Genomic DNA, 26,443 nt, shown 5'->3' on the forward strand with positions numbered 1-26,443 from the left:
ATACTGCCCAAGGTAATTTATAGATTCAATGCCATCCCCATTAAGCTATCAATGACTTTCCTCACAGAATTGGAAAAAACTACTTTAAAGTTCATAAGAAACCAAAAAAGAGCCTGCATTGCCAAGACAATCCTAAGCCAAAAGAACAAAGCTGGAGGCATCATGCTACCTGACTTCAAACTATACTACAAGGGTACAGTAACCAAAACAGCATGGTACTGGTACCAAAACAGAGACACAGACCAATGGAACAGAACAGAGTCCTCAGAAATAACAACACACATCTACAACCATCTGATCTTTGATAAATTTGACAAAAACAAGAAATGGGAAAAGGATTCCCTATTTAATCAATGGTGCTGGGAAAACTGGCTAGCCATATGTAGAAAGCTGAAACTGGATCCCTCCCTTACACATTATACAAAAATTAATTCAAGATGGATTAAAGACTTAAATGTTAGACCTAAAACCATAAAAACCCTAGAAGAAAACCTAGACAATACCATTCAGGATAGAGGCATGGGCAAGAACTTCATGACTAAAACACAAAAAGTAATGGCAACAAAAGCCAAAATTGACAAATGGGATCTAATTAAACTAAAGAGCATCTGCATAGCAAAAGAAACTACCATCAGAGCGAACAGGCAACTTACAGAATGGTAGAAAATTTTTGCAATCTACCTATCTGACAAAGGGCTAATATCCAGAATCTACAAAGAACTTAAACTAAGTTAAAAGAAACAATCAAACAACCCCATCAAAAAGTGGGTGAAGGATATGAACAGACACTTCTCAAAAGAAGACATTAATGCAGCCAACAGACACATGAAAAAAGTACTCATCATCACTGGCCATCAGAGAAATGCAAATCAAAACCACAATGTGATACCATTTCACACCAGTTAGAATGGCGATCATTAAAAAGTCAGGAAAAAACAGGTGCTGGAGAGGATGTGGAGAAACAGGAACACTTTTACACTGTTGGTGGGACTGTAAACTAGTTCAATCATTGTGGAAGATAGTGGGTGATTCCTTAAGGATCTAGAACTAGAAATACCATTTGACCCAGTCATCCCATTACTGGGTATATACCCAAAGGATTATAAATCATGCTGCTATAAAGACACATGCACATGTATGTTTATTGCAGCACTATTCACAATAGCAAAGACTTGGAACCAACCCAAATGTTCATCAATGATAGACTGGATTAAGAAAATGTGGCACATATACACCATGGAATACTATGCAGCCATAAAAAAGGATGAGTTCATGTCCTTTATAAGGACATATGTAGACATATAAGGACATATGAAGCTGGAAACCATCATTCTCAGCAAACTATCACAAGGACAGAAAACCAAACACCGCATGTTCTCACTCATAGGTGGGAATTGAACAATGAGAACACTTCAACACTGGGTGGGGAACATCACACACCAGGGCCTGTCGTGGGGTTGGGGGAAGGGGGAAGTATAGCATTAGAAGAAATGCCTAATGTAAATGATGAGTTAATGGGTGCAGCACACCAACTTGGCACATGTATACATATGTAACAAACCCACACGCTGTGCATATGTACCCTAGAACTTAAAGTATAATAATTTTAAAAAAGAAAATTAAAAAACAGTTAGAAAAAAAAGTTAGCTGGGTGTGGTGGCACATGCCTGCAGTCCCAGCTACTCTGGAGGCTGAGGCAAGAGGATCGCTTGAACACAGGAGGTTGGGGCTATGGTGAGCCATGATTCCACTACTGCACTCCAGCCTGGGTGACAGAGCGAGACTCTGTCTCAAAAAAAAAAAAAAAAAAAAAAAAAAGTCACTTGAATTTTTAAAAATGCAATAAATAGTAGATTCGATTCAGCTAGAGAGAAGAAATGAAACAAAAGATCTCCAGAAATTATGTGGATGTACCACAGAGACATAAAGAGATGAAAAATATGAAAGAGAAATTAAGAGTCAAAGGAGATCTAATAGGAAGCTCCCCAAAAATGACAGTGTTCCGGAGTGAGGAACAGAGAAAATGGGGATAGGTAATTTATATGGTTTGGATGTTTGCCCCCTCCAGATCCCATGCTGAAATGTGATTCCCAATGTTGGAGGTGGGGTGTGGTGGTAGGTGATTTTATCATGGGGATGAATCCCTCATGAATGGTTTAGCAACATCCGCTTGGTGGTAAGTGAGTTCTCTCTCCATTAGTTCATGCACGATCTGGTTGTTTAAAAAAAATCTGGGACCTCCCTGCCGATCTCTTGCTCCCACTCTTGCCATGTGACATGCCTGCTGCCTGATCCCACTTCATCTTCTACCATGAGTAAAAGCTCCCTGAGGCCCTCACCAGAAGCCAGGCAGATACCAGTGCTAAGTTTCTCATAAAGCCTGCAGAACCATGAGCCAATTAAACCTCTTTTCTTAATAAATTACCCAGTCTTAGATACTTCTGTAGAGAAACACAAAAATGGACTAATGCAGTGATATTCAATATGATAATGTCATTTTATTTTTCAGAACTGTAAAATCCATAAATCTTTAGAGTGAGGATTATAGAGTTCTAAACAGAATAAATAAGAACAAATGTACACCCAAATACTCAATAGTAAAAATTCAAAATGTCAAAGATAAAATCTTAAAAACTACCTACAAATGAACCTGAAGAACTTTATGTCAAGTGAAATGAGCCAGGCACAGAAATACAAATACTGCATGATTTCATTTATATGTGGAATCTAAAAAGTTGAACTCATAGAAGTAGAGAGTAGAATGGTGGTTACCAGGGGCTGGGTCATGCCAGGAGGGAGGTGAGAGAAATGGGGAGATGCTGGTCAAAGGGCACAAAGCTTCAGTTAGCTAGACAGGATGAATAAAGGCTGAAATCACAGGACAATGACTACAGTTAGTAATAATGTAGGATATACTTGAAAATTGCTAAGAGTAGATCTTAAATGTTCTCCCCACTAGTAAAATGATTATTTTATGAGATGATGGGTATGTTGACTATTCTGATTTAATCATTTCACAATGGATATTTATGTCAAAATGTTATACTGTACACCATAAATCTATATAATTTTCATTTGTCAATTATGCCCTAATAAAGCTAGAAAATAAAAAATAAGATAAAATAAAAAGGAAATAATTTTTCCTACCACGGAAAGATATTCCAGCAGCAGATTCTGCAGCACTAATAACAGATGCCACAAACAATAAAATAAGGTTCTAAAAGTGTGAAGGGAAAATGACAACTTGCTATTCATCACACAGCTTAACTAATATTCCAGAGTGAGTGCATAGTAAAGTGACTTTTAGACTTTCAAACTCTGAGAGTGATTACTTCCTATAATCTTTGCTATAACTAATACATCAGATTGGTTCCATTTTGATATTCATTCCAATGACTTTCTTACATTATAGAGGCTGGAATGCTTTTAAAAAATGACATATCCTGAACCCTTTTGTAATTAGTGATCTGCATGTGACCCAGGTTCTGGTTGGGGGACAAACTCACAGGGACTTGGAAGGCGAAAGAGCTATGTAAAGTAGAGGCTGGGAGAAAGTCAAAGAGCTCTTCTAGTGAACACTAAGTTGGGGGCATTTGGTTTATTTGTGGCATCTGCAGCAGAGATTCTAGTGTTCATTGATAACCAATTGCAGCAATGTATTTTCTTCCAGTGCAGTCCCACAGAATAACTGGGCATTTCTCTTGGCTGACTATTTCTGCTTGTTAAACTTCCAAACCTCTCTAATGTTCCTGAAAATCTTTTAATCTCTCAGATACTACGTAAAATTGCTTTTATATGTAAGCTAGCTAGAATGATTTTTGTTTTCTACAACAAAGAATAGTGATCAATAAAGAATTCATTCCAGAAATGGTGGCAGACTACAGATTTTAAGGACCTGGGAATCTGGAATTTATTCTTATTTCATAGGGTTTGAAGGCAATGAGGACTGGGTAGCATTACAGGATGAGGCACAGGTGTCCCAGAGCATGCAGTGGCCAAGCAGTCACCGTTCACATTGCCATGTGAATTTGTGAGGGGTCAAATGATAAAGGGAATTTTGACTTACGTCCTGCTTATGGTTGGAGGCATACATCTAGCCTGTAGTTAGTCCCTGACTTCCTAAGTGTAGAGTTGGAATACACATGAGAACAATTATAGTAGTGTCACATGCAGGCCCCTGAAGCTTCTCCTTCCAGTGAAGACAATAAACCAAAAGCAACATCGTGTCCTTGGAGGAACCATAGAGGCTTGTGTCAACATCAAATATATGAAAGGTACAGAGATGGGGATTCCTATTAAAGTCCGTTGGTCTCTACCTAAGACAGAAGGGGCTTAGTTCTCATACATAGAACTGGGAATAAGCAAAGTATCCAGTTTCTCAACCAAAGTGCTGGAAAATAGAAGAGAAAGGAGAAATGCTGATTGGCAGCATAATGGCCTCCCAGTGATGTTCATCCCAATCCCTAGAAGCCATGAATATGCTCAGGCAAAGGACAAGTAAGTTTGCAGATGGATTTAAGGTTGCTAATTAGTTGACTTTAATACAGTAATAGATTATCCTGGATTACTAGGTAGACCCAATGTAATCACAAAAGTCCTGAAAAGTAGATGGCAGGGTGGAAGAAGCAAGTCAGGGAAATATGACTATGAAAGAAGTTCAGAAAGGTACAAAGTGGATGGCTTTGAAGCTGGAGGAAGGGACCAAGGGCATGGGATGTGCACAGTCACAAGAAGCTGAAAAAGGCAAGGAGATGGATGCTTCCTGGAGCCAGTAGAAAGGAGTGCAGCACTGATGATGCCTTAATTTTAACTCCAGGACACCTGTGTCAGACTTCTGACGTACCTACAGAACCGTAAGAGGATCCATTTGTGTTGTTTAAGCAACTAAGACTGTGGTAATTTGTTAAGGCAGAAATATAAAACTAATACAAATGTCTTCAAAATTCTAAGAGAAAATGCTTTTCAACCTATTATCCTGTATTTAGACATACTACTAATTAAATGTGAGTTTAAATTAAAGATATTTTCAGGCATTTGAGGTCTCAAAAAAATGAGGTCCTATGCATCTAAGCAGTCTTGGGAAACTGCTGAAAGATACGGACTTCCAAAATAAGGGAGTAAACTAAATAAGAGGAAGACAGGAACCCTGGAAACTTGACTAGAGCTAACACTGGAGAAAGTAGAAGGGAAGTCCTGGGAGAACAGGTATTCTGCAGATGTAAAGAGCAACTAGCTCAGAGCAAAGCAGCATAGATAGCTTAGGAGGTCGAGGGGAACCAGTTGTGGTGGTGGCTGGCAGAGCACTCGATGTGTGTGGCCATGTCGCAAAGGGGTTTTAACTTGGCAGTAAACTGTATTTCCATGTTTTAATAATGGAAATATAGATGTAACTTGATTGGAAGATGTAGGGTAGAAAAGTGAAGGCCTAGACCTCTAGGCCTCCATTTTCATTGGTTTACTGTTTGTTTGTTTATAGACCACAGGGTTACAGAACTGGATTGATCATACTCCAATTCTAGCACCCTTTTAATGTTCGTCCATGTATGACCTGCTTTTAGCCATCTGGTTATTTTAAATAATGTAATAAGAACCCATGAACTCACTGCCCAAAACAAAATCTAAAACCTAGACAATTATCTAACCTTGTTCCCACCCCACACTAACCCATACCCCTTCTCTCCCACCTGAGGTCACCAACATCCTGAATTCGGTGTTCAAGATTCATTTGTCTTCCTCATGTTTCAGCTGAAGTTCTTAAATTCATGACTAGTCTGAAGACAGTGTCTCCAGTGGACTAGAAACAGAAACAAAGAAGGAGCTATTAATATCAAGGCCTTGTCCCAATGAAGTAGCAGATAGCTTCTTCTCTGCAAGAGAGGTTATAAAACCTCAGAGAGGAGACTGGGCCCCGGAGTTTTCTCACATTAAACATATCATTGTTGTTTTTTTATTCTTTCAAAAATGCATATAGCATTGCATGTATTCCATTTCTTCCTTCCCTAACTACTCCTTGAAATGAAAGAGAATTGGGGGGTGCACAGAGATGCAGAAGATGATGAAGTAAGATGCTAATGATCAGGACTAGGAGGCTGGCAGCATTCACCTGCCACCTTTAGGCTACACTCTAAGCCACGCATGTTTCAACAGTGGGAGCTCCAAGACCCCCAGTCTTCTCAGATTTCTCCCTGAATCCAGACACCCCAGAAGGACTGCTATTACCATAGAGGTCTGTGTAGCACATCACAGCAAGCTTAGTAGCAGTGAGGGTTTAGTGGCATTCTACCTGTGCTACCTGAGGACCTTGAGGCCCAGGTTGGCTGTGGAATGGCAGTTTTCCTTGGCAACCTGCCATAATCAGTGATGTAGTTTAGATATTTGTCCCCTCCAAATCTCATGTTGAAATTTGATCCCCAATGTTGGAAGTGCGGCACGGATGGAAGTGTTTGGGTTATGGGAACAGATCCCTCATGACTAGCTTGGTGCCATCCTTGTGGTAACGCATGAGTTCTCACTCTGTTAGTTCCTGGGGGAACTGATTGTTAAAAAGAACCAGGCACCTCCCTCCTCTCTCTTGTTTCCTTCCTCTCATCATGTGATGCCTGGTCCCTTCGCCTTCAGCCATGAATGCAGTTCCCTGAGGTCCCTCACCAGTGGCAGATGCTGGTGCCATGCTTCTTGTACAGCCTTCAGAACTGTGAGCCAAATAAATGTCTTTTCTTTATAAATTGCCCAGTCTCAAGTATTCCTTTATAGCAATTCAAAATGGACTAAGACAGTCAAGCAGGCTTCATCAACTTGGGAGTCAGAAGCTTTTTTGGAAGACAATTCTAACGAGAATTGACCTCACAAAGCAGCCATAGATCTTGCCTGTACTAAAATGATGGATTCCTTGGCCACTGAGCTGCAAGAGGCTTTGGAGCTCATCTAGTCAAGCATTTCCCAAAGTATGTAACTCAAGCACTAGTTTTTTAGGATGGTTGATAGATTTTACCCAAAAAGGTGTCTCTTAATCAGGGAAATTTGGGGAATCCTAGATTTTTTAAAAATTAAGATTCTATTCTACGTACCTTCTCAGAACCTAACCTCCAAGAGGATAGCCTTTTCCCAGTTTAGCTGTGCATGATCTTTAGCAGGTTGCTTAAGTTAGCTGAGCCTCTGTTTCCTCATCTGTAATAATAATGCCCACCTTGGAGGACTGCTGTGAAGGTGAGTGAGATAATGAGCTCTGAGGCATTTAGTACAATACTGCACATAGGCAGTAGTAACAAATTCTTAGTTCCTTCTCCTCCTACGCCTTTCATTTTTCTTTCAAATTTTCCTCTAGGCTTAGCAAATTACCCCTATTTACAACCTTCTGTGAAATTGTTTGAAACTAATTTCCTGAACTCTGAATGGCATCAGGTAATTATGTATGTAAAGAAGGCTTACCCAGCTTACCTCGTAGGATTGTAGGATCCCAGGCTACAGTGGGTAGCATGGTAAACACAGGGAATGTGGTGTGCACTGCACACTGCCAAGTGGGAGAATTGCTCTCAAGGCTTGAGTGGTAGCTTTGCCTCATCCTGAGTCACTGAGGAACAGATGGAGTCCCAGGTTAAAACACGCAGCACAGAATTATAACTACAAAAGCAGGAATTTGGGCAGCTGATCAATGGAAGAAACACTAGACAAAGAGGCAGAGGTTCCTCAACTGGCTATTTAATTTCTCAGGGCTTGAATCTCAGCATCTGCAAAATGCGGGGTTGAGTAGATATTCTTCATGCTCCCTTCCTCTAATCCCTGCTGACCCCACTTTAAAGGTTACCAGTTGTGACTAATTGCAAGACCAAGAGGCACAGTCCACACACCTGAAGTAAATTTTATTGAGATGAGCAATTTACAATAAAACACTTTACAGCACATTGGAAAAACTCAAGTTTCACAAATTTTACATTCACAAATACAAGTCACTTTTCGCTCAAAGGCACACAGGGACTTTGGGGAAGGGACAGACCTAATGAGCCATCAGTGGGTGCTCCCCAGAGAAAAAGGTTTTCTCTGGGACTTGGCAGAACTGAAGGTCCCTGACTAACAATGGTTCAACTTAGGTTTTCAAAAATTTTATGATGATGTGAAAGCAATACACATTCAGTAGAAACCATACTTCACATATCCATACAACCATTCTGGTTTTCACTTTCAGTACAGTACTCAATAAATTACATGAGCTATTCAATACTTCATTACAAGATAGGCTTTGTGTTAAATGATTTTTCCCAACTGTAGTCTAATATAAGTGTTCTCAGAACATTTAAGGTAGGCTTGGCTAAGCTATGATGTTCAGTAGGTTGAGCGTATTCAATGCATTTTCAACTTCCAATATTTTGGACTTACGATGGGTTTACTGAGATGTAAGTCAAGGAGCTTCTGTATTCCTAAACACCCTCAGAGAGGAGTGAAGTGCAACATCCTCCATGCTTCCCAGAGCAGGACAAACCTTCTGTATCCCTGCTGTCTTGTCTCATTCTGGTTCATAGAATTTTTTTTTTTTTTTTGAGACAGAATCTTGCTCTGTCACCCTTGCTGCAGTGCAGTGGTATGATCTCCGCTCACTGCAGGCTCCATCTCCCGGGTTCACACCATTCTCCTGCCTCAGCCTCCCTAGAAGCTGGGACTACAGGCGCCCACCACCACACCTGGCTAATTTTTTGTATTTTTAGTAGAGATGGGGTTTCACCGTGTTAGCCAGGATGGTCTCAATCTCCTGACCTCGTGATCCGCCCACCTCGGCCTCCCTAAGTGCTGGGATTACAGGCGTGAGCAACCGTGCCCAGCTGGTTCATAGAATTTCTATGGCAGCTTTCAGGTGAAACCATTAGCTACTTCTTGACACACCACAGAGACAGTAAGTACAGGTACATGAGCCTTTTGTCCTGAAAAGTCCATTTGGGGATCCCTGTGGGCTTAGAAGACTCTCTCTGCCCAATGAAAGTCACGGTTTTGCCCATAATTCAGTAAGTGAGTTTTCAAAATTTTGTGTCTTGAAAATTTTCAACCATCTTCATAAATAGAAACTAGGATAATGAATCCTCATAGTTCATTACAGGGAAGCAGATGATGTGACCAGGTTCAGTTTCAGTTAACAGCCAAAAGGTCTAAGTGACAAACTCTCCCTCAAACCTTAGTTTCCTACTGAGCTCATATCCATGCTTTGCTTTCAGAGTTTATCTGGTGCTTGAAGAAAACCTGAAAACAGTGTGTCAGTCGCAATTGTTCAGAGCAGGTGAATTAAGCTCGATTCTGCCTGACAGGTCTCTTTTCTGGGTGATACAGTGAGTCATTCAGGACCAGATGGAAGGTGATAAAAACAATCAGTCCCTGGAACGAGATTTCTCTGGCCAGTTAGACCTTTAAGAATTGAGGTTTCTTAAGGATGCATAGGTTTCTGTAAGTCAAAGTGACACCTGAACCACTAAAATGATATTGACAGTGAATCTCCTTTTGAGAAATGGCGTGAAAAAACTCCCATTATTCAGACAGCACAGCAAAATGCCTTTCTAGACAGCTCCGGAGGATGAGGTGTCTAAGCACAATTACTTCCAGCATATTGGAAAGCCTGCTCCCTCATCTCTTGTGAAAACAGAACAATGTTTCACCACCTCTTGTTTTTGTGCAATAGCAGGAGAGGAGGAATCATGCCTCCTGGTTGAGTTTGATTCCCTGGTTCATCGTGAGGCTGCCTCTAAGGAGGGGCATGTAAGCCAGGCCCTTCCCACCACTGTCTATGATAGGGGGCAGTTCTGTCTGCACGGTGACAGGCTTCACCTTGGGTTCTTCTCACCTCTTCTTCAACTCTTCTGGTGGACACCCCTGGGAAAGGTACCCCTGTTTCTGTTAATCATTACAATCTAAATGAAAAAGTATAAATGAAAAAAAAAAAAAAAGGTCATGCACACATGCACAGTCACGCACACAAAGGAAAACATTGCAAATAGAGCCACAGCATGTTCACAGATGTTATCACAAATGGATGGGATAAGAGTGTGTGTGTGTGTGTGTGTGTGTATGCTTTTTCTGAATTTTTCTAAGTGGTAATAATAAGTGCCCTTTGTTTTAAGGAACCCAAGTGGGTCCTTTCTTGTCTGCGTATTGCTAGGCCACTGAAGACTTCTGATTCATCATGGCCCAGTGACTCCAGAAAGTGAGGCATAAAAATCTCCACGCCCACTCTGGCTTGCTGGCATTTCCCTGGCCCGTGTACCTGTTTCAAGCAGAGCTCTGTGCATCTGGGTCACCACACCCAAAGTATGATGCAGGTCTCCCTTCGGGATGCTTAGCAGTAGGAAGGGCTGTAGGGCAGCAGCTGCCCCACAGATGGAGGCAGTTGAATGATTCAGCCCCCATCTGGGCCAAAGTTGTCCTCGCTCCTCTTCCTCAGAGATCCCGACTGCTGTGCCTCCCAGTGTTTCTTAGATGGGAATTTATGAACACATGTCTAGTTGGTGGTGCCTTTTAGTTTTCACATCACATGGGGCTAGGAGGCTGGACAGTTTCCTAGGAATTCAAGAGTCCTACAGCTTCTGCAGGAGCGTGTTCCCAGCACTCTGAAGATCATGTGTGAGAATAGGCTCTCTTTCCCTCCCTTGGGTGGAGACAGACCCCTCCCACTCCCTCTTCCCAACCTCCTCTAACTCATTGTCACAATGGGTTCCACAGATGACAGATCTGTCTTCCCAGACTGGAGTTGGGAGGTGGGCAGGAGGTTATTGGCGAGGGGAGCCCTCTGGCCATCATTCTTCTCTGTCCAGGCCACCCTGAAGGAAGGAACTGGGGAGGGTGGCCTGTCCTCCTGAGGCTTGGGAGGTCTTTGACACATGCTCAGTAATGCCTTTAGCTCAATCCTGAAATTCTCGTTCAGCCAGCAGTATATGAAGGGGTTATAGCACGTGCTGCTCATGGCAAACCAGTGGAAGGCAAAGTAGAGGGCATTGTTGGTGCGGATGACCTTGCTGGACAGGAGGAGGACATAGCAGTTGAGGGGGAACCAGCAGAGGGCAAAGAGGACCACCACCAGCATCAACATTTTGATGGTCTTCTTCTTTTTGCGCCGCAGGGCAAGGTACTGCTCCGTGGTTACATCGCCAATCATGTTACACAGCCACAGTTTCTTGGCCACACGAGCGTAGGCCACAGAGATGATGAGGAGGGGCAGGATGTAGAGCAGGATGAAGGTGGCCAAGTCCAGGTACTTCCAGAAGAGGTCAGCTGGCTCAGGGAAGTCTGGCAGGCAGAGGGAGCGCACAATGTCCTCACTGGGGGCAGGAAGTAGGGAGGGGGAGAGAGGTAACAGAAAGGAGAGATTAGTGTGGAAAGTCTTCATCCCAAGAAGCACTGGCCTCTCCTTCCACCGGGCTCCTGGTACATCCATCTAATAAAGCACTTTTGATGCTGTAGCCTAATTATCTGATTACATTTCTGCCTCCCCCACTAGGCTGGGAATTGCATAGAGGTAAAGGACACGCCTGAATTTCTCTGTGTTCTCTTAATCTTGTGCAATTCCTAGCCCATAGTAGAGACCCAATAAATATTTCTTGAATAAATGAATGAAATGCTCATGTTCCCAGATTGAAAAGTAACTCATCCTTGAGGAAATCCTAGAATTTCCCATTGTGCTACTTCCCCATTTTAAAGGGAAAACTAAGGCATAAAGAAAAGAAATGATGGGTCTTGAGCATATGAGTGGTAAAGCCTGAACTAACATCTCTTCAGCCGTTCATAGAACAAGTATTTATTTTATATGGAATGTACCCCGGTCCTCTTCAGCCTTTTTAGGAATATCCATGTGGCTTGGTGCTCTAGTTCTATGTGCTGGTGGTCATCACTAACAAGAGAGAGAGGAAACTTCCTTTGCTTTTGTTAGGGGGGAAAAAAATAAGTTCTCTATGTGGAAAAGTAGAAGGGCAGCCTGGATGTTGGGGGGTGGGGGCCTGGGCATGTGATTCATTTCAATGTCCTAGAATTCCTGGGGGGGGGCCTTTATAAATTAGTTGAAATCCACCTTCTGGGCTTATTTCTCTTGACCTTGCTTTTGTCACAGGAGTGAGTGTGTATGTGTGTGTGTGAGTGTGTGCTGCAAGTGGGGTGGAGCATGGCTCCTGTGACAGACACTCCCTGGATCCCTGCAGAGCCCCTTTGCCAGTCTGGAGAACCAACCACCCAGCAAAAAACAGCTGGCATCTGTGATCTTCTAGGTGCCTAGGACTCCCTTAAGGCCACCCAAGGCCCTTCCCCACGATTCAGTACAGCCATAATTGGCCGGCAGTTTTCAGTTTTTCTAGGAAACACCTGTAACAAAAGACTGAGAGATGGAGAAATAGGAAAGCCCAGTTACCTGGCCTCAAGTTGAGGCCAACTCTGCATTTTCAGTCGGCCCCAGAGCCCCCTGTGGGGCAGGGACAGCTTCCCCTGAAATCACACCCTTCCTTAGTCTCTCCCTGGTCCCTGTCCAGCCTCTGCCACTCTCTTTCCCATTGCTCTTGTGAGCACTGCCTCAATTAGCCACTTGCAGGTGTACCTGACTTTAAGGCAAAACCTGTCTCTAAGGAAGGTTATCTAACACAACAAATGAAGCCCGGCAGGGTGGCTCATGCCTGTAATCCCAGCATTTTGTGAGGCTGAGACGGGCAGATCACCTGAGGTTCGGGAGTTTGAGACCAGCCTGACCAATATGGAGAAACCCTGTCTCTATTAAAAATACAAAATTAGCCAGGCATGGTGGCGCATGCCTATAATCCCAGCTACTTGGGAGGATGAGGCAGGAGAATCACTTGAACCCGGGAGCCAGAAGTTGCATTGAGCCAAGATTGTGCCATTGCACTCCAGCCTGGGCAACAAGAGCGAAACCCCATCTCAATAAATAAATAAATAAATAAAAAGCAGGAGTTACAATCCTAATCTCTGATAAAACAGACTTTAAGCCAACAAATATCAAAAGAGACAAAGAAGGGCATTACATGATGGTAAAGGGATCAATGCAGCAACAAAAGCTAGCTATCCTAAATATATACACACCGAATACAGGAGCACCCAGATTCATAAAGTAAGTTCTTAGAGACCTACAAAGAGACTCAGACTCCCACACAATAATAATGGGAGACTTTAACACCCCACTGTCAATATTAGACAGATCAATGAGACAAAAAATCAACAAGCATATTAAGGACTTTAACTCAGCTCTGGACCAAATGGACCTAATAGACATCTACAGAACTCTCTACCCCAAATCAACGGAATATACATTCTTCTCAGCACCACATCACACTTATTCCAAAATTGACCACATAATTGGAAATAAAACACTCCTCAGTAAATGCAAAAGAATACAAATAATAACAATCTCTCAGACCGCAGTGCAATCAAACTAGAACTCAGGATTAAGAAACTCACTCAAAACCACACAACTACCTGGAAACTGAATAACTAGCTATGAAATGACTACTGAGTAAATACCAAAATGAAGGTAGAAATAAAGATGCTCTTTGAAACCAATGAGAACGAAGACACAACGTACCAGAATCTCTGGGACACATTTAAAGCAGTGTGTAGAGGGAAATTTATAGCACTAAATGCCCACAAAAGAAAGCAGGAAAGATCGAAAATTGACACCTTCACATCAAAATTAAAAGAATTCAAGAAGCAACAGCAAACACATTCGAAAGCTAGCAGAAGACAAGAAATAACTAAGATCAGAGCAGAACTGATAGAGATAGAGACACGAAAAACCCTTCAAAAAAAATCAATGAATCCAGGAGCTGGTTTTTTGAAAAGATCAACAAAATAGATAGACCACTAGCCAGACTAATAAAGAAGAAAAGAGAGAAGAATCAAATAGATGCAATAAAAAATGATATAGGTGATATCACCACTGATCCCACAGAAATACAAACTCCCATCACAGAATACTATAAACACCTCTATACAAACAAACTAGAAAATCTAGAAGAAGTGGATAATTCCTGGACACATACACCCTCCCAAGATTAAACCAGGAAGAAGTCAAAACCCATAATAAACCACTAATAAGTTCTGAAATTGAGGCAGTAATTAATAGTCTACCAAGCAAAAAAAGTCCAGGACCAGATGGATTCACAGCCAAATTCTAAAGAGGAGCTGGTACCATTCCTTCTGAAACTATTCCAAACAATAGAAAAAGAAGGAATCCTCCTTAACTCATTTTATTAGGCCAGCATCATGCTGATACCAAAACCTGGCAGAGACAGGACAAAAAAAGAAAATTTCAGGGCAATAACCCTGATGAACATCAATACGAAAATCCTCAATAAAATACTGGCAAACCAAATCCAGCGGAACATCAAAAACCTTATCCACCATGATCAAGTCAGCTTCATCCCTGGGATGCAAGCCTGGTTCAACATATACAAATCAATAAACATAATGCATCACATAAACAGAACCAATGACAAAAACCACGATTATCTCAATAGATGCAGAAAAGGCCTTCAACAAAATTCAGCACCTTTTCATGCTAAAAACTCTCAATAAACTGGGTATTAATGGAACGTATCTCAAAGTAATAAGAACTATATGTGACAAACCCACAGCCAATATCATACTGAATGGACAAAAACTGGAAGTATTCCCTTGAAAACTGGCATAAGACAAGGATGCCCTCTCTCACCACTCCTATTCAACATAGTATTAGAAGTTCTGGCCAGGGCAATCAGGCAGGAGAAAGAAAGAAAAGATATTCAAATAAGAAGAGAGGAAGTCAAATTGTCTCTGCTTGCAGATTGTGTATTTAGAAAACCCCATAGTCTCAGCCCCAAATCTCCTTAAGCTGATAAGCAACTTCAGCAAAGTCTCAGGATACAAAATCAATGTGCAAAAATCACAAGCATTCCTATACACCAATAACAGACAAACAGAGAGCCAAATCATGAGTGAACTCCCATTCACAATTGCTACTAAGAGAATAAAATACCTAGGAATACAACTTACAAGAGATGTGAAGGATCTCTTCAAGGAGAACTACAAACCACTGCTCAGCAAAATAAAAGAGGACACAAACAAATGGAAACACATTCCATGCTCAGAGATAGGAAGAAACAATATCATGAAAATGGCCATACTGCCCAAAGTAATTTATAGATTCAATGGTATCCCCATCAAGCTACCACTAAGTTTCTTCACAGAATTGGAAAAACTACTTTAAACTTCATATGGAACCAAAAAAGAGTCCACATAGCCAAGACAATCTTGGGCAAGAAGAACAAAGCTGGAGGCATCACACTACCTGACTTCAAACTATACTACAAGGCTACAGTAACCAAAACAGCATGCTGCTAGTACCAAAACAGATATATAGACCAAAGAAACAGAACACAGGCCTCAGAAAAAACACCACACATCTACAACCACTTGATCTTTGACAAATCTGACACAAACACGCAAGGGGGAAAGATTCCCTATTTAATAAATGTTGTTGGAAACACTGGCTAGCCATATGCAGAAAACTGAAACTGGACCCCTTTTTTACACCTGATACAAAAATCAACTCAAGATGGATCAAAGACTTAAACTAAGACCTAGGATCATAAAAATCCTAGAAGAAAACATGGGCAATACCGTTCAGGATGTAGGCATGGGCAAAGACTTCCTTTTAGTGTCTAAAACACCAAAAGCAATGGCAACAAAAGCCAAAATTGATAAATGGGATCTAACTAAACTAAAAAGCTTCTGCACAGCAAAAGAAACTACCATCAGAGTGAAACTACAGAATGGGAGAAAATTTTTGCAATCTATCTATCTGACAAAGGGCTAATATCCAGGATCTACAAAGAACTTAAACAAATTTACGAGGGGAAAAAAAAAAAAAACCATCAAAAAGTGGGCAAAGGATATGAACAGACACTTCTCAAAAGAAGACATTTATGCAGCCAAGAGACATTTGAAAAAATGCTCGTCATCATTGGTCCTCAGATAAATGCAAATCAAAATTACAGTGAGATACTATCTCACACCAGTTAGAATGGCAATCATTAAAAAGTCAGGAAACAATTGATGCTGGAGAGGATGTGGAGAAATAGGAATGCTTTTACACTGTTGGTGGGAGTGTAAATTAGTTCAACCATTGTGGAAGACAATGTAGTGATTCCTCAAGGATCTAGAACTAGAAATACCATTTGATCCAGCAATCCCATTATTGGGTATGTACCCAAAGGATTATAAATCAGTCTACTATAAAGACATATGCACACATATGTTTACTGCGGCACTATTCACAATAGCAAAGACTTGGACCAACCCAAATGTCCATCAATGATAGACTGGATTAAGAAAATGTGGCACATATACACCATGGAATACTATGCAGCCATAAGAAAGGATGAGTTCATGTCCTTTGCAGGGACATGGATGAAGCTGGAAACCATTGTTCTCAGCAAACTATGACAAGAACAGAAAATCAAACACCACATATTCTCACTCATAAGTGAGAGTTGAACAATGAGAACACATGGACATAGGGAGAGGAACATCATACACTGGGGCCTGTCAGGAGGTGGGAACTAGGGGAGGAACAACATTAGGAGAAATACCTAATGTAGGTGACGGGTTGATGGGTGCAGCAAACCACCAGGGCACGTGTATATCTATGTAAAAAAACTACATGTTCTGTACATGCACCCCATAATTTAAAGTATAATTTAAAAATTTTTTAAAAAGACATACCAGTGACCAACAACAACAATAACAAATGACAAAAATCACTCTAAGAGGCTGGGCACAGTGGCTCATGCCTGTAATCTCAGCACTTTGGGAGCCCAAGGTGGGCAGATAACCTGAGGTCAGAAGTTCGAGACCAGCCTGGCCAACATGGTGAAACCCCGTCTCTACTAAAAATACAAAAAATTAGCCAGGAATGGTGGTGCGTGCCTGTAATCCCAGCTACTTGGGAAGCTGAGGCAGGAGAATTGCTTGAACCCCGGTGGCGGAGGTTACAGTGATCTGAGATCCTGCCATTGCACTCCGGCCTGGGCAACAGAACGAGACTTTGTCTCAAAAAAAAAAAAAAAAAAAGTCACTCTAAGATCATTCATTCAGTAAATGCGTACCAAGAGCTTGTTATGTGGAGACAGTAAGCTACGTGTGGGGATCACCGAGATAACAAAGAAACAGGGCCAGTTCTTCCCAAACTGACAGTGCAGCAGGGAGATCACCTAATGAAGCAGTTTAAGTTTTAAAAAACTGTGTGTTGAAAGAAAGACATTCTCATTCAGTAGAGCATAAGATAAACATGCACAGGAGGTGGGGGAGATAGAGAAGCCTGCCTCAGGCTTAGACTTGCATGCAGGTTTTGTTTGTAGATAGTGTGAGCAGTTTACACCTTGCTCCTTTTCAACAAGGCCTTGGTGACTGGGATCTCAGGCTGCGTGAGTACAGCACCCTGGTGACAGACGCTGATAACTATTGCTTTGTCCTTGCAGAGAACCCGGAAAGAGAATAGGGGAGAAGCTAAAGAAGAGAGAAAGCAGACAAAATGTAGAGGACAGGCATGGACCAGGAGGTAACAGGATGGAAGTGAGCCAGAGAAAGACTCAGTGAGGCAGGTACTAGTCACTCAGAGAGTTGTGAGCTCCTGGGGGCCTCAGGTATTCCTTGGTCGAGCCTGACTCGGGAGAAGACGCGAATCACCAGGCGGATCCCTATGAATTCATCTCACCTGTATTTGAAGGTAAATAATTTCTGGCAGATAGCATGTGGGAGTGAAAAGAACGTAGCCATGGTCCAGATGACAGCGATGTAGATGACACCCTTTGTGATTGAGATCCGAGGTTTCAAGGGGTGCATAATGACCTGGAAAACAAGCAAACCGCATCACTAACTGAAGACGTTTTGGAACAAATCAGAAATCTGGGCCAGGTGCAGGAGCTCACGCCTGTAATCCCAGCACTTTGGGAGGCTGAGGCAGAAGAATCACTTGAGCCCAGGAGTTCTAGATCAGACTGGGCAACATAGTGAGACCCTGCCTCTCTCTATTTTTTTTTTTAAATGAAAATACATAAATAAATAAAAAGAAATCTGGATGGCACAGCTCACTTGTCACATAAGGCAGGCCCTATTGATAAAGTCAAGCACCCCTTATGTTCATTATCGAGCTCCTGAGCTACACCAGGTAGCTGCTGGGGGAGAGGAGGCCCAGCCATGTCCCACCCAACAGCCCACCTCCAGAGGAGGAAAGAAAGGGTCATCTGGATTCAGAGACCTGGGGCAGGTCATCTGCCTGTTGCTGATCATACTCAGGCTGAACCAGGGTCCAGTGAGAGGACTGGGAAGGGGTCCAGGAGGAAGGCTGCTCACATGGCATCACAGTGAGGCTGGGAGAGGAGCAAGTCCATGGTCAGCTCCCATCTCCTCGGGACCTGAGCTCATCTTCCCATGATTCTAGACCCCTTAGGTTATGATGGACTCTGAGAGGGTCTGACAGACAGGAAGAGACCATTCTCATCACTCATCCTGGGAAGCTGCATGGGCACTTATGTGGGAACTTCCAACATGTTTATGAAAGCCATTACTAAAATTGCACCAGGGCCCAGCTCTCACACATCCATAATAAACTCAGTTTTGCAGGCTTCAGGCTGAAATGCATCTTGGAGTTGCTGCTGTATGTCAATCAATTCTCCTAAAAGGTTTAAATAAAGACTTAGAGATTTAAAACCATCCTCATTTTCAGATGAGAACATTCTTTTTTGAAAAAGGCATTTGGGATAGGTTAGTCCAGTGTTAGGGGGAAAAGGTCAGGAAGAGGTGCCACCACCTCTAGATGCCATCCCAGAACACACTGGACATTCTGGCTGTGTCCTGAACTTGTTTTTTATTCCTCCCAATGTTTTCAAGGTTTCATGGGAAGAAGCAATGAGGCTTCAGAAGCTGACAGCATATCTCCGTTCTGGATTCAGCCATCTCTGCCCCTCACACTCTTGTGTTCAGATTGCTGAAGGGAGTGGCAGCCTGGGGCAGAGGCTCCAAGCACTTCTCAAAGACTCCGTTGACCTTGGGACAGAGCCCCTTGTTGGGGTATATGTTGCAGTAACATGGTCAACATGAGCAAGGCTTTGCCCCTATTTCCCAGACCCACCCTTAGCCCATGGTCAATGCTCAGTTGCATTAATCTGGGGTAAGCATAGGCCAGGTAAAAGTAATCAGAAGTCCTTCTAGTTAAATTAAGGGAGACAGTTAAGAAAAGGCAGGAAATATTGATATGCAAACTTTTCACACTTTACACTAGAGCATCTGCAACATACATTAAGAGTTGATTCTTACAAAATTATGGCATTTCAGAGATAAAGAGATCTCAAAATTTGACTAGTCCCATTCCTTATCAGATGCAGGAATCTCCTCAAATACCTCCCCATCAAGTTGTCATTCTCACTTTGCTTAAATATGGCTGGTGACATGAAACTCATTACCTCCCAGGCAGGTGTGTCTACCTTTAGACACGTCTACGAGAGAATTCTTCCCACGTTGGACTGACTGTATCTTTGAAACTGCATCTTTGAAGCCTCCTATCCCGTGGTCCTTGTTGCATCTCATGGTGCTACTCAGAATAAATCTCATCTTTCTGTGTCTGGTGGCCCTCATGATACTGGCCGTGTAGATTCCTTTGAGCCTTCTCAGAACAGCATGGTCTAGTGACTGGAACATGGGCTTGGAGCCAGACAGACCTCAGTCCTAATCCTAGCTTCACCATTCATAGGCACATGATCTTGGAAAAGCTACATATGCACTTTACTGAGCCTCCATTCTATAATTCAGCATAGGTCTAAGCATACAACGTGAGTTCATTGAGTAAGCATGGAAAAGGCGCCTGGCATGAAGCTGTCCTACTTAGATGTCCTGGTCAGTTCCTTTCACCATATATACCTATGAGCTTCCCATGCGGGCAGAACTGTTAGAATACCTTCCTGACCCAGGGCTGCCATGCTCCACTGCAATGCCTGCTCCTGCCACCTGGACATCCTGGCTTGTTTTCCACCTGAACAGCCTGAATTGGTAAATATTCATCTCTCACTCTGAAGCCTCGTCTCTGACCTGCAATTACTCCTCTCCTTTAATCTGTGATTTTCCGGGTTTGCTTTTCCATCCTCAAAACAAGCTCATTAATTTCTGAGACAGAAAATGCCAGCAATGGCCAGGCACGGTGGCTCATGCCTATAATCCCAGCACTTTGGGAGGCCAAGGTGGGTGTATTACCTGAAGTCAGGAGTTCAAGACCAGCCTGGCCAATATGGTGAAACCCCATCTCTACTAAAAGTACAAAAATTAGCCGGGCATGGTGACGGGCGCCTCTAATCCCAGCTACTCAGAAGACTGAGGCAGGAGAATTCCTTGAACCCAGGAGGCAGAGGTTGAGTTAAGATGGCACCACTGCACTCCAGCCTGAGCGACAAGAGTGAGACTCTATCTCAAAAAAAAAAAAAAAAAAAAAGAAAAAAAAATGCCAGCAATGAGTATTCATTGGATGAACAAACTAAGAATAACTTTCTGTGACAATTAGGACAAAGGGTTTAATATCACTAACCTATGTGTTCATGTTGATCAATAAGAAGAGAAACACACTCATTGAAAACTGGGTTAAAACGCTGTCTTCAGAGCCCCTGCAACTTCCAGGAAAAGGAAGCAAGACAGGGAAGAGCAGAGCATTAGGGGTAGGTGCCCTCACCTGGTGGCGGTCCACCGCAATGGCTGTCAGCGTCAGTGCTGAGACGTGCAGGGAGCAGTACTGGGCAAAGCGGCTGACATGGCACATGCCCTTCCCAAATATCCATGTGCTGTTCACAAAGCGAACCTGGAGATGAGCCCAAAGATGTTAGGAGACAGACAGGCCTTGACTTTGACACCCATCCCTAGAGGTCTCTGAGGAGCATGCCTTTAGGAGGATTCCTCCAGCTCCTCCCTTCTTTCTGTCTATGAGACTGAATTGTGGAGTAAACATGATTTTCTCCAGCACAACTCATTTTCATTCATTCAATTCAGCAAACCCTGATCATGCTTCTGGGCCAGGCTCCGTTAGGTGCCAGGAGAGCTTGGGAAGGATGTGGGCTTTGGAGTTGGACTTCCCACCTCTAACAGTTTCTTACTGTGAGGGCCTGGGCAAGATAGGTAACCTCTCTGAATCTGTTTCCTCATTTGCAAAAAAAAAAAAAAAAAAAAAAAGCCATCAAAAATCTCTTCCTTATAGGCTTAGTATAAGGTTTAAAATTTTTAAATGTCTGTAAAGGGCAAAACACAATGTCTGGCAGATTGTTCAGCTATTATTAGAAGTAAATAGTAGCTATTTTTATGTGCAATAACAAAATTCACTCTTGGTCCACACAAGTTGACTCTAGTAGGGGAGACACATCTGAATTGTCACAACACAGCATGCATGCAGGCTGTGCTGGCAAATCTTGGCTAAACTGGCCTTGCAGGTCATCATCTGGGGTGGAGACCCAGGGACCTGGAGAGGTGTTGACAGGGGAGCGAAGACAAGCTCTCAAAACTGTGTAGGGCCCTAGAAGCAGGCCCGGTCTTTATCCCACATCACCCAGCACTATTTACTCATTCAATCAGTACTTGAGCAGCTCCTGTGAGTAACGTCCCATGCCTGAGAGAGATTGAGCATTGATTCTGATTAAGGAGTTTGCAGCCAGGGCAGAGGAGGGTCAACTCAAGTTCAAGACAGAAAGTAATCAATGCTTTGTAGAGACCCAGACAAAGGGCAATGGGGCCACCAGATAGGGATGGGAGTGGGCAGAGGCACAGAGGCATAGAAACAGGGCAAGTCGGCCCAAGAGAAGGAGTATAATGTAGTGACTTACAGCAGAGTGTTTGCCACTGATCACTGTGACCTTGGGCAAGGCATTGGGCCCTCTGAGCCCCACTTTCCTCATCTGTAAAATGGGCTAACCCTTTTCACATGGTTGTTATATCAATCAAGATTGATAACACATGTAAAGTAGGTACAATAGTGCCTAGTACATTAACGCTATCAACTGCCATTATTACAACATATGAGACATACAACATATTATTATTACAACATATGAGGCTTCTGCCTCCCCTGCCCACTCCTCCACTGTGCTTCCTGCTGCTCCAGCTTCATTGAGCCACTCAGCGTTCCCACAACACACCATGAACTTTGATGCTTCAATGCCTTTGTTCTCCCTGGTCCCTCTGTCTGCACTAAGTGTTCATCTCGACCTGGAAAATTCCTATTCAGCCAGGTCCTGTTGAAATGTCACATTCTTTGCAGTCTCCTTTGACCCTCTCATGGGACTCTGATGGGTCAGAATGAAAGACTCCCTCCTCCAGGCTCCACTACATTCTGTGTACATCTATCTCTTATCTACCAGGGGAACTGTAAGCAATTGTCTGCTTTTCTCTCCATTATCAGAGCTGGGCTTCATGCTGACTGCAGTAGATGAAGTGGATAGGAAGGGAGACCAGGGAAGAAGGATATCATTGCCAATCAGCCAAAGGCAGGGATGCCTTTCCCAGTGGGGGAGCCTGAGCTGAGTAGGCTGAGGGGTTGGAAGCCCCTCCCCATAACCTTCTCCCTTTCCTACCTGCCAGCACCTTATAAACTGTAATCCAAGTTTGGATTGGGGCAGTTTGATGGGTCAGGTTCAAGGCTAAGCTGCTTTGGCTCATACTGGAGGGGGTGCTGGGTTCTGAGGACCTTGACATCCTGTAGATCTCTTGCAGGAGATCCTCTGGGGCAGGTATTGCCAGCTGTCAGGTGTAGCCTGTCCTTGAGTCCGTGGCCTCCCTACCCCTTCTTGTGTCTGCTGCAGATCCAGCCCTGCATCCTGGCTCTGGGCAGCAGCAAAAAAGGCCATGTTCTGTGGTTTCCCAGTGCCCAATCTGGGTAGACCAGCCCAACCACACCATTGTAGGTTCTCAGGTCAGAAACCAAGGAAGGGGCAAGGGGTGGCAGGGATGCTGTTGTCTTGTGCTTTGAGACACCCAGGGAGGAGGGGAGTATTGGAAAGCCCACTCATCCTTGGGTAATGCCCAGGGGATATTGAGCAGCTATCAATACGTTAGATGTAGGCTGAAAGGAGATCAGAACAAGTCCAGGGTTTGGAGTAGCAGAAGCTAAACATGGTCCAAGAGTGTTCTTTACTCCCAGCTGGCTGGCTTAGTGGACCGACCTCTGGATTTGAGTTAGGGGATGGAATTCTCATCCTGGATCTGCCAGCTACTGGCCAGGTGGCTTTGGACAAGGGACTGAACCTCTCTGTGCCCTAGTTTTCTCATCCGCAAAATGTGAGTAATATTCTAATAAGTGAGGATGAAAAAGAGAATGTGAGGGCACTTTTTCAATATAAGATTTGGAAGGATGTTCACACAGGTGATGGACTTGTGGGGGTTCATCCTGTGTTTTTTGCTTGTCTGTGATATCTGGTTGTGTGTGTATGAGAGATAGCGGAGAGAGAGACAGAGAGGGATTAACAGATATTGCTTTAGTAATCACTCAAATAATAGTTATTCCATAAAATGAAAAAATATAACACACTAGAGAAACATGCAGTATAACTGTCACTATGGTTGCTCAGTCATCGCCCTTACAGTCCCAAAGCATCCATGAGAGCCACACTCCCTGATCACAGCAGGACACCACCAGTGCTAAGTAGCCAGGGCTTGGGGGAGGAATCCCATCAGCTGCAATGTGCAAATGCCCCCAGCCTGCCCGATCTCTGTGGCCCAAGCCCACTCCCCTCATTTCTTCCTCAACACAGACCTCAAACACAGCCTCATGATCAACCCACAGAAGGGAAATGCACTTTAAATAAGTGGTCTGGGAAAATGAACTTAATGTTCCATTAAAAATTAGCAGTTGTTTGATATTTCAGTTGTAGCACAAAGCAGCATCCCATGGGTACGGGTGGGCACTGAATAGGCTGCACTTCAGAGGGAGGGGGACCTAATCATCTCTGCTGACATTTCAGGGGCATTGATTTACTGCTCAATTATCAAGCAAGCCCAGACCCAGTGAGATTAAACAGGAAATGGTCATTCATTTCCAGCTGGCTGCAGACACTCAAACTATTGACCCAATGCCACCTCCGCAGAAGCTCTGGCTTATAAAGTGATGAGACAGAAAGAAGTGAGGAGGAATCAGAGTGTGGCAGGGGAGAGAGAGGAAGAGAGGAGAGGAGGGGAGAGGAGAGGAAAGAGAATAGAAAAATAAAATCACAGAGAGACTGACAAGAAGAAAAAGAGGTAAGAGGTGAGGAGACAGAGACAGACGAATAGGGAGACAGAAAGACAGAAAAAAAAAAAGATGAGGACACACAGACAGAGACGGAGAAGAAAGACTTCAGAGAGAGAGACAGAGACTGAAAGAAAGACTAAGAAAAACAGAGGAGAGAGTCAAGAACCGAGATGACAGAGGAGAGAGAAAAGAGACTAGGACAGGAAGACAGAGGCAGAGGAGAGGAGAAATGAGGAGGAAGAAAGACGTGGAGACAGCAGTGGGGACCCACAGAGAGACACAGAACGGCAGAGGGAGGCCAGAGAATTGAGATAGGAGAGGGAGACGAAGAGAGAAGGTGGGGCGGCAGGCAGCGGGCCCCTTACCAAAGTGAAGGGGGTGTTGAGCAGCGTGATCATTATGTCGGCAACTGCCAGGTTGACGATGAAGAGGCTGGTGGCCGAGTGCATTCGCTGGTTCTTAAAGATGACATGACAGACCAGGACGTTGCCAAAGAGTGAGAAGACAATGATGAAGGAGTAAGCCACGATGAGCAGGGCTTTCACCGTGGGGTTCTGGGACTCGGCGCCGTAGCGCCTCCTGCCCACAAAGTTCTGCCAGTCGGAGAAGGTGTAGTTGTTCCAGGAGAAGAAGTGCGAGGCATTGGGCACGGCCAGGGCCGCCTCCAGGCTCTGCTCGTCAGCCCGGCCCTCGTGGGGCTCGGTGGCTCTCACCAAGGGGAGGAGACAGAGCACCAAGAGGTGAGGGACCATTTTGCAGGAGCCACCCCTCCCCTGGGAGCCTGCGGGTCGGGCGCCCTCTCGCCGGGCTCGGGGCGCGCAGCCGGAGTGCAGGGCGCAGAGCGTGCAAGGCCGTCCCGGGGAGCCAGTTAGCCCGGACCCGCGGAGCACCGCGCAGCCCGCCAGCAGCCCGCGGTCGGCACCCCAGCTCCGGGTTTGTTGGAGCACTTTTATATCTCTGCTCCCACCAGGCTGCTAGGGAGCGCCTCTGCCTATTGGGCAGCGCGGCGTCTCTCGCGGCGACGGTGACGCGCTCCAGCTCTGACAAGCCTGGCTCCCCCTACCCTGCCGGTGGCGCCGTTGCTGCCCCCACACCCAGCCGTTCCCACTCCCGCCCGTAACTCCTCGGGCTTCGCTTCGGGGGCTCCTTCCCCAGCGCGTACATGCTCGCGTGGTGTCGGCTTAGCCTCTTGTAAAGGAAGTAGACAGGCGGGCGGGAGGAAGCCCACAGGGGCATTTGGGATGATGAGGGACCATGCTGGCAAAGCCGGGTCAGTAACAAGGATATATTCCATTTGTTTCCACTTAAGCCTTAGCTTTGCCACAGTTTCAATATCGAAGTGGATGGCTGCGTCCCGGCGGTCCCAGGAAAAAGGCAAACCAGAAATTAGAGACGTTAAGGATTCTCCAAGTCCCCCGAGTATCCAGGTGTCAGCGGTGCTGGAGGGCTTATTAAAGGTTGACGGTTTGACAGTCCCCAGGAATGCAATCTGGGGAGCTTTGTTTTCCAAGGAAACTCTTCAAAGCAGTTCTGATAGCATCAAAGAAGCGAAGGAAAAGAGTTTAGCTATGTGCTTACCTCTTGAGTAATAGTTTTTCTGCCATGGAAGTCCGTGAAGCTGTATCTTTATAGGGGTATTATGAGCCATGCTGTTTTTCATTCCCCACCTAGTTCTCCAGGAAACCTTGCTATCATGCTCACCTGTTTTCACTTCCACTGTGAAAACTCTCCCAGTCACTGGGTCCTCTGCCACCCACATGTCTGTGGTAAAGACCATGGGCTCTGTAATTAGGGTTTAATCCCAGCTTTGTCACTTCCTAGCTGTGAAATCTTGAGCAAGCCATTTAACATTTTTGGTCTTGGTTAAAAGGCTTTCTTTTCCTAAATGTGAGGTTTTCAGAGACCCCTGTATACATCTCTCACTGCATTGCCCTCTGGTGCAAGAGATGCGATATGTGGTTGACTACTTGTAACCACCTCTGACCCCCAACAGGAAACACCATGTTGATTCTTTCCATTGTGTCAACGTGCCCTGGGGAGCAGTGTGCTTGGGCTGGGACCCAAACAATGACTCAAACCTAGGTATCACTCTTGTCTCCAGTTTTCCACTTCACATGTACTCTTCAAGCAACTGTGACTGGAGGAAAGGATGGCTAGCAGATATCCCTCAATTATACTGAAGGACCT

The 26,443-nt window shown here is 44.1% G+C and overlaps 1 protein-coding gene across 2 annotated transcripts; it reads right to left on the bottom strand.

Moving 5' to 3' along the window:
• Positions 1-9,903: 9,903 nt before the first annotated feature.
• GPR83 (G protein-coupled receptor 83) lies at positions 9,904-25,227 on the bottom strand. 2 transcript variants are annotated; one of them, XM_025357339.1, is made up of 4 exons: positions 24,622-25,227; positions 20,720-20,845; positions 17,720-17,853; positions 9,904-11,291 (listed from the first exon to the last, which is right to left on the bottom strand). In XM_025357339.1, exons 1-4 carry the CDS (start codon positions 25,006-25,008, stop codon positions 10,667-10,669), a joined length of 1,272 nt encoding a protein of 423 aa, XP_025213124.1. In that variant the 5' UTR covers positions 25,009-25,227; the 3' UTR covers positions 9,904-10,666. The 2 variants fall into 2 exon arrangements, with proteins under 2 accessions (XP_025213124.1, XP_025213125.1); XM_025357340.1 differs by lacking the exon at positions 20,720-20,845.
• Positions 25,228-26,443: the final 1,216 nt, after the last annotated feature.

This window comes from Theropithecus gelada, chromosome 14 (assembly GCF_003255815.1).
Source record: "Theropithecus gelada isolate Dixy chromosome 14, Tgel_1.0, whole genome shotgun sequence".
In the NCBI taxonomy this organism is placed as follows: Eukaryota; Metazoa; Chordata; class Mammalia; order Primates; family Cercopithecidae; genus Theropithecus; species Theropithecus gelada.

Coding starts and splice junctions, on each gene's coding strand:
- GPR83 (XM_025357339.1), bottom strand. CDS start 25,008: ATGGTCCCTCACCTCTTGGTGCTCTGTCTCCTCCCCTTGGTGAGAGCC. Junction 20,846..24,621: donor TCAACACCCCCTTCACTTTG/GTAAGGGGCCCG, acceptor GCTCATCTCCAG/GTTCGCTTTGTGAACAGCAC. Junction 17,854..20,719: donor TTGCGGTGGACCGCCACCAG/GTGAGGGCACCT, acceptor CTTGTTTTCCAG/GTCATTATGCACCCCTTGAA.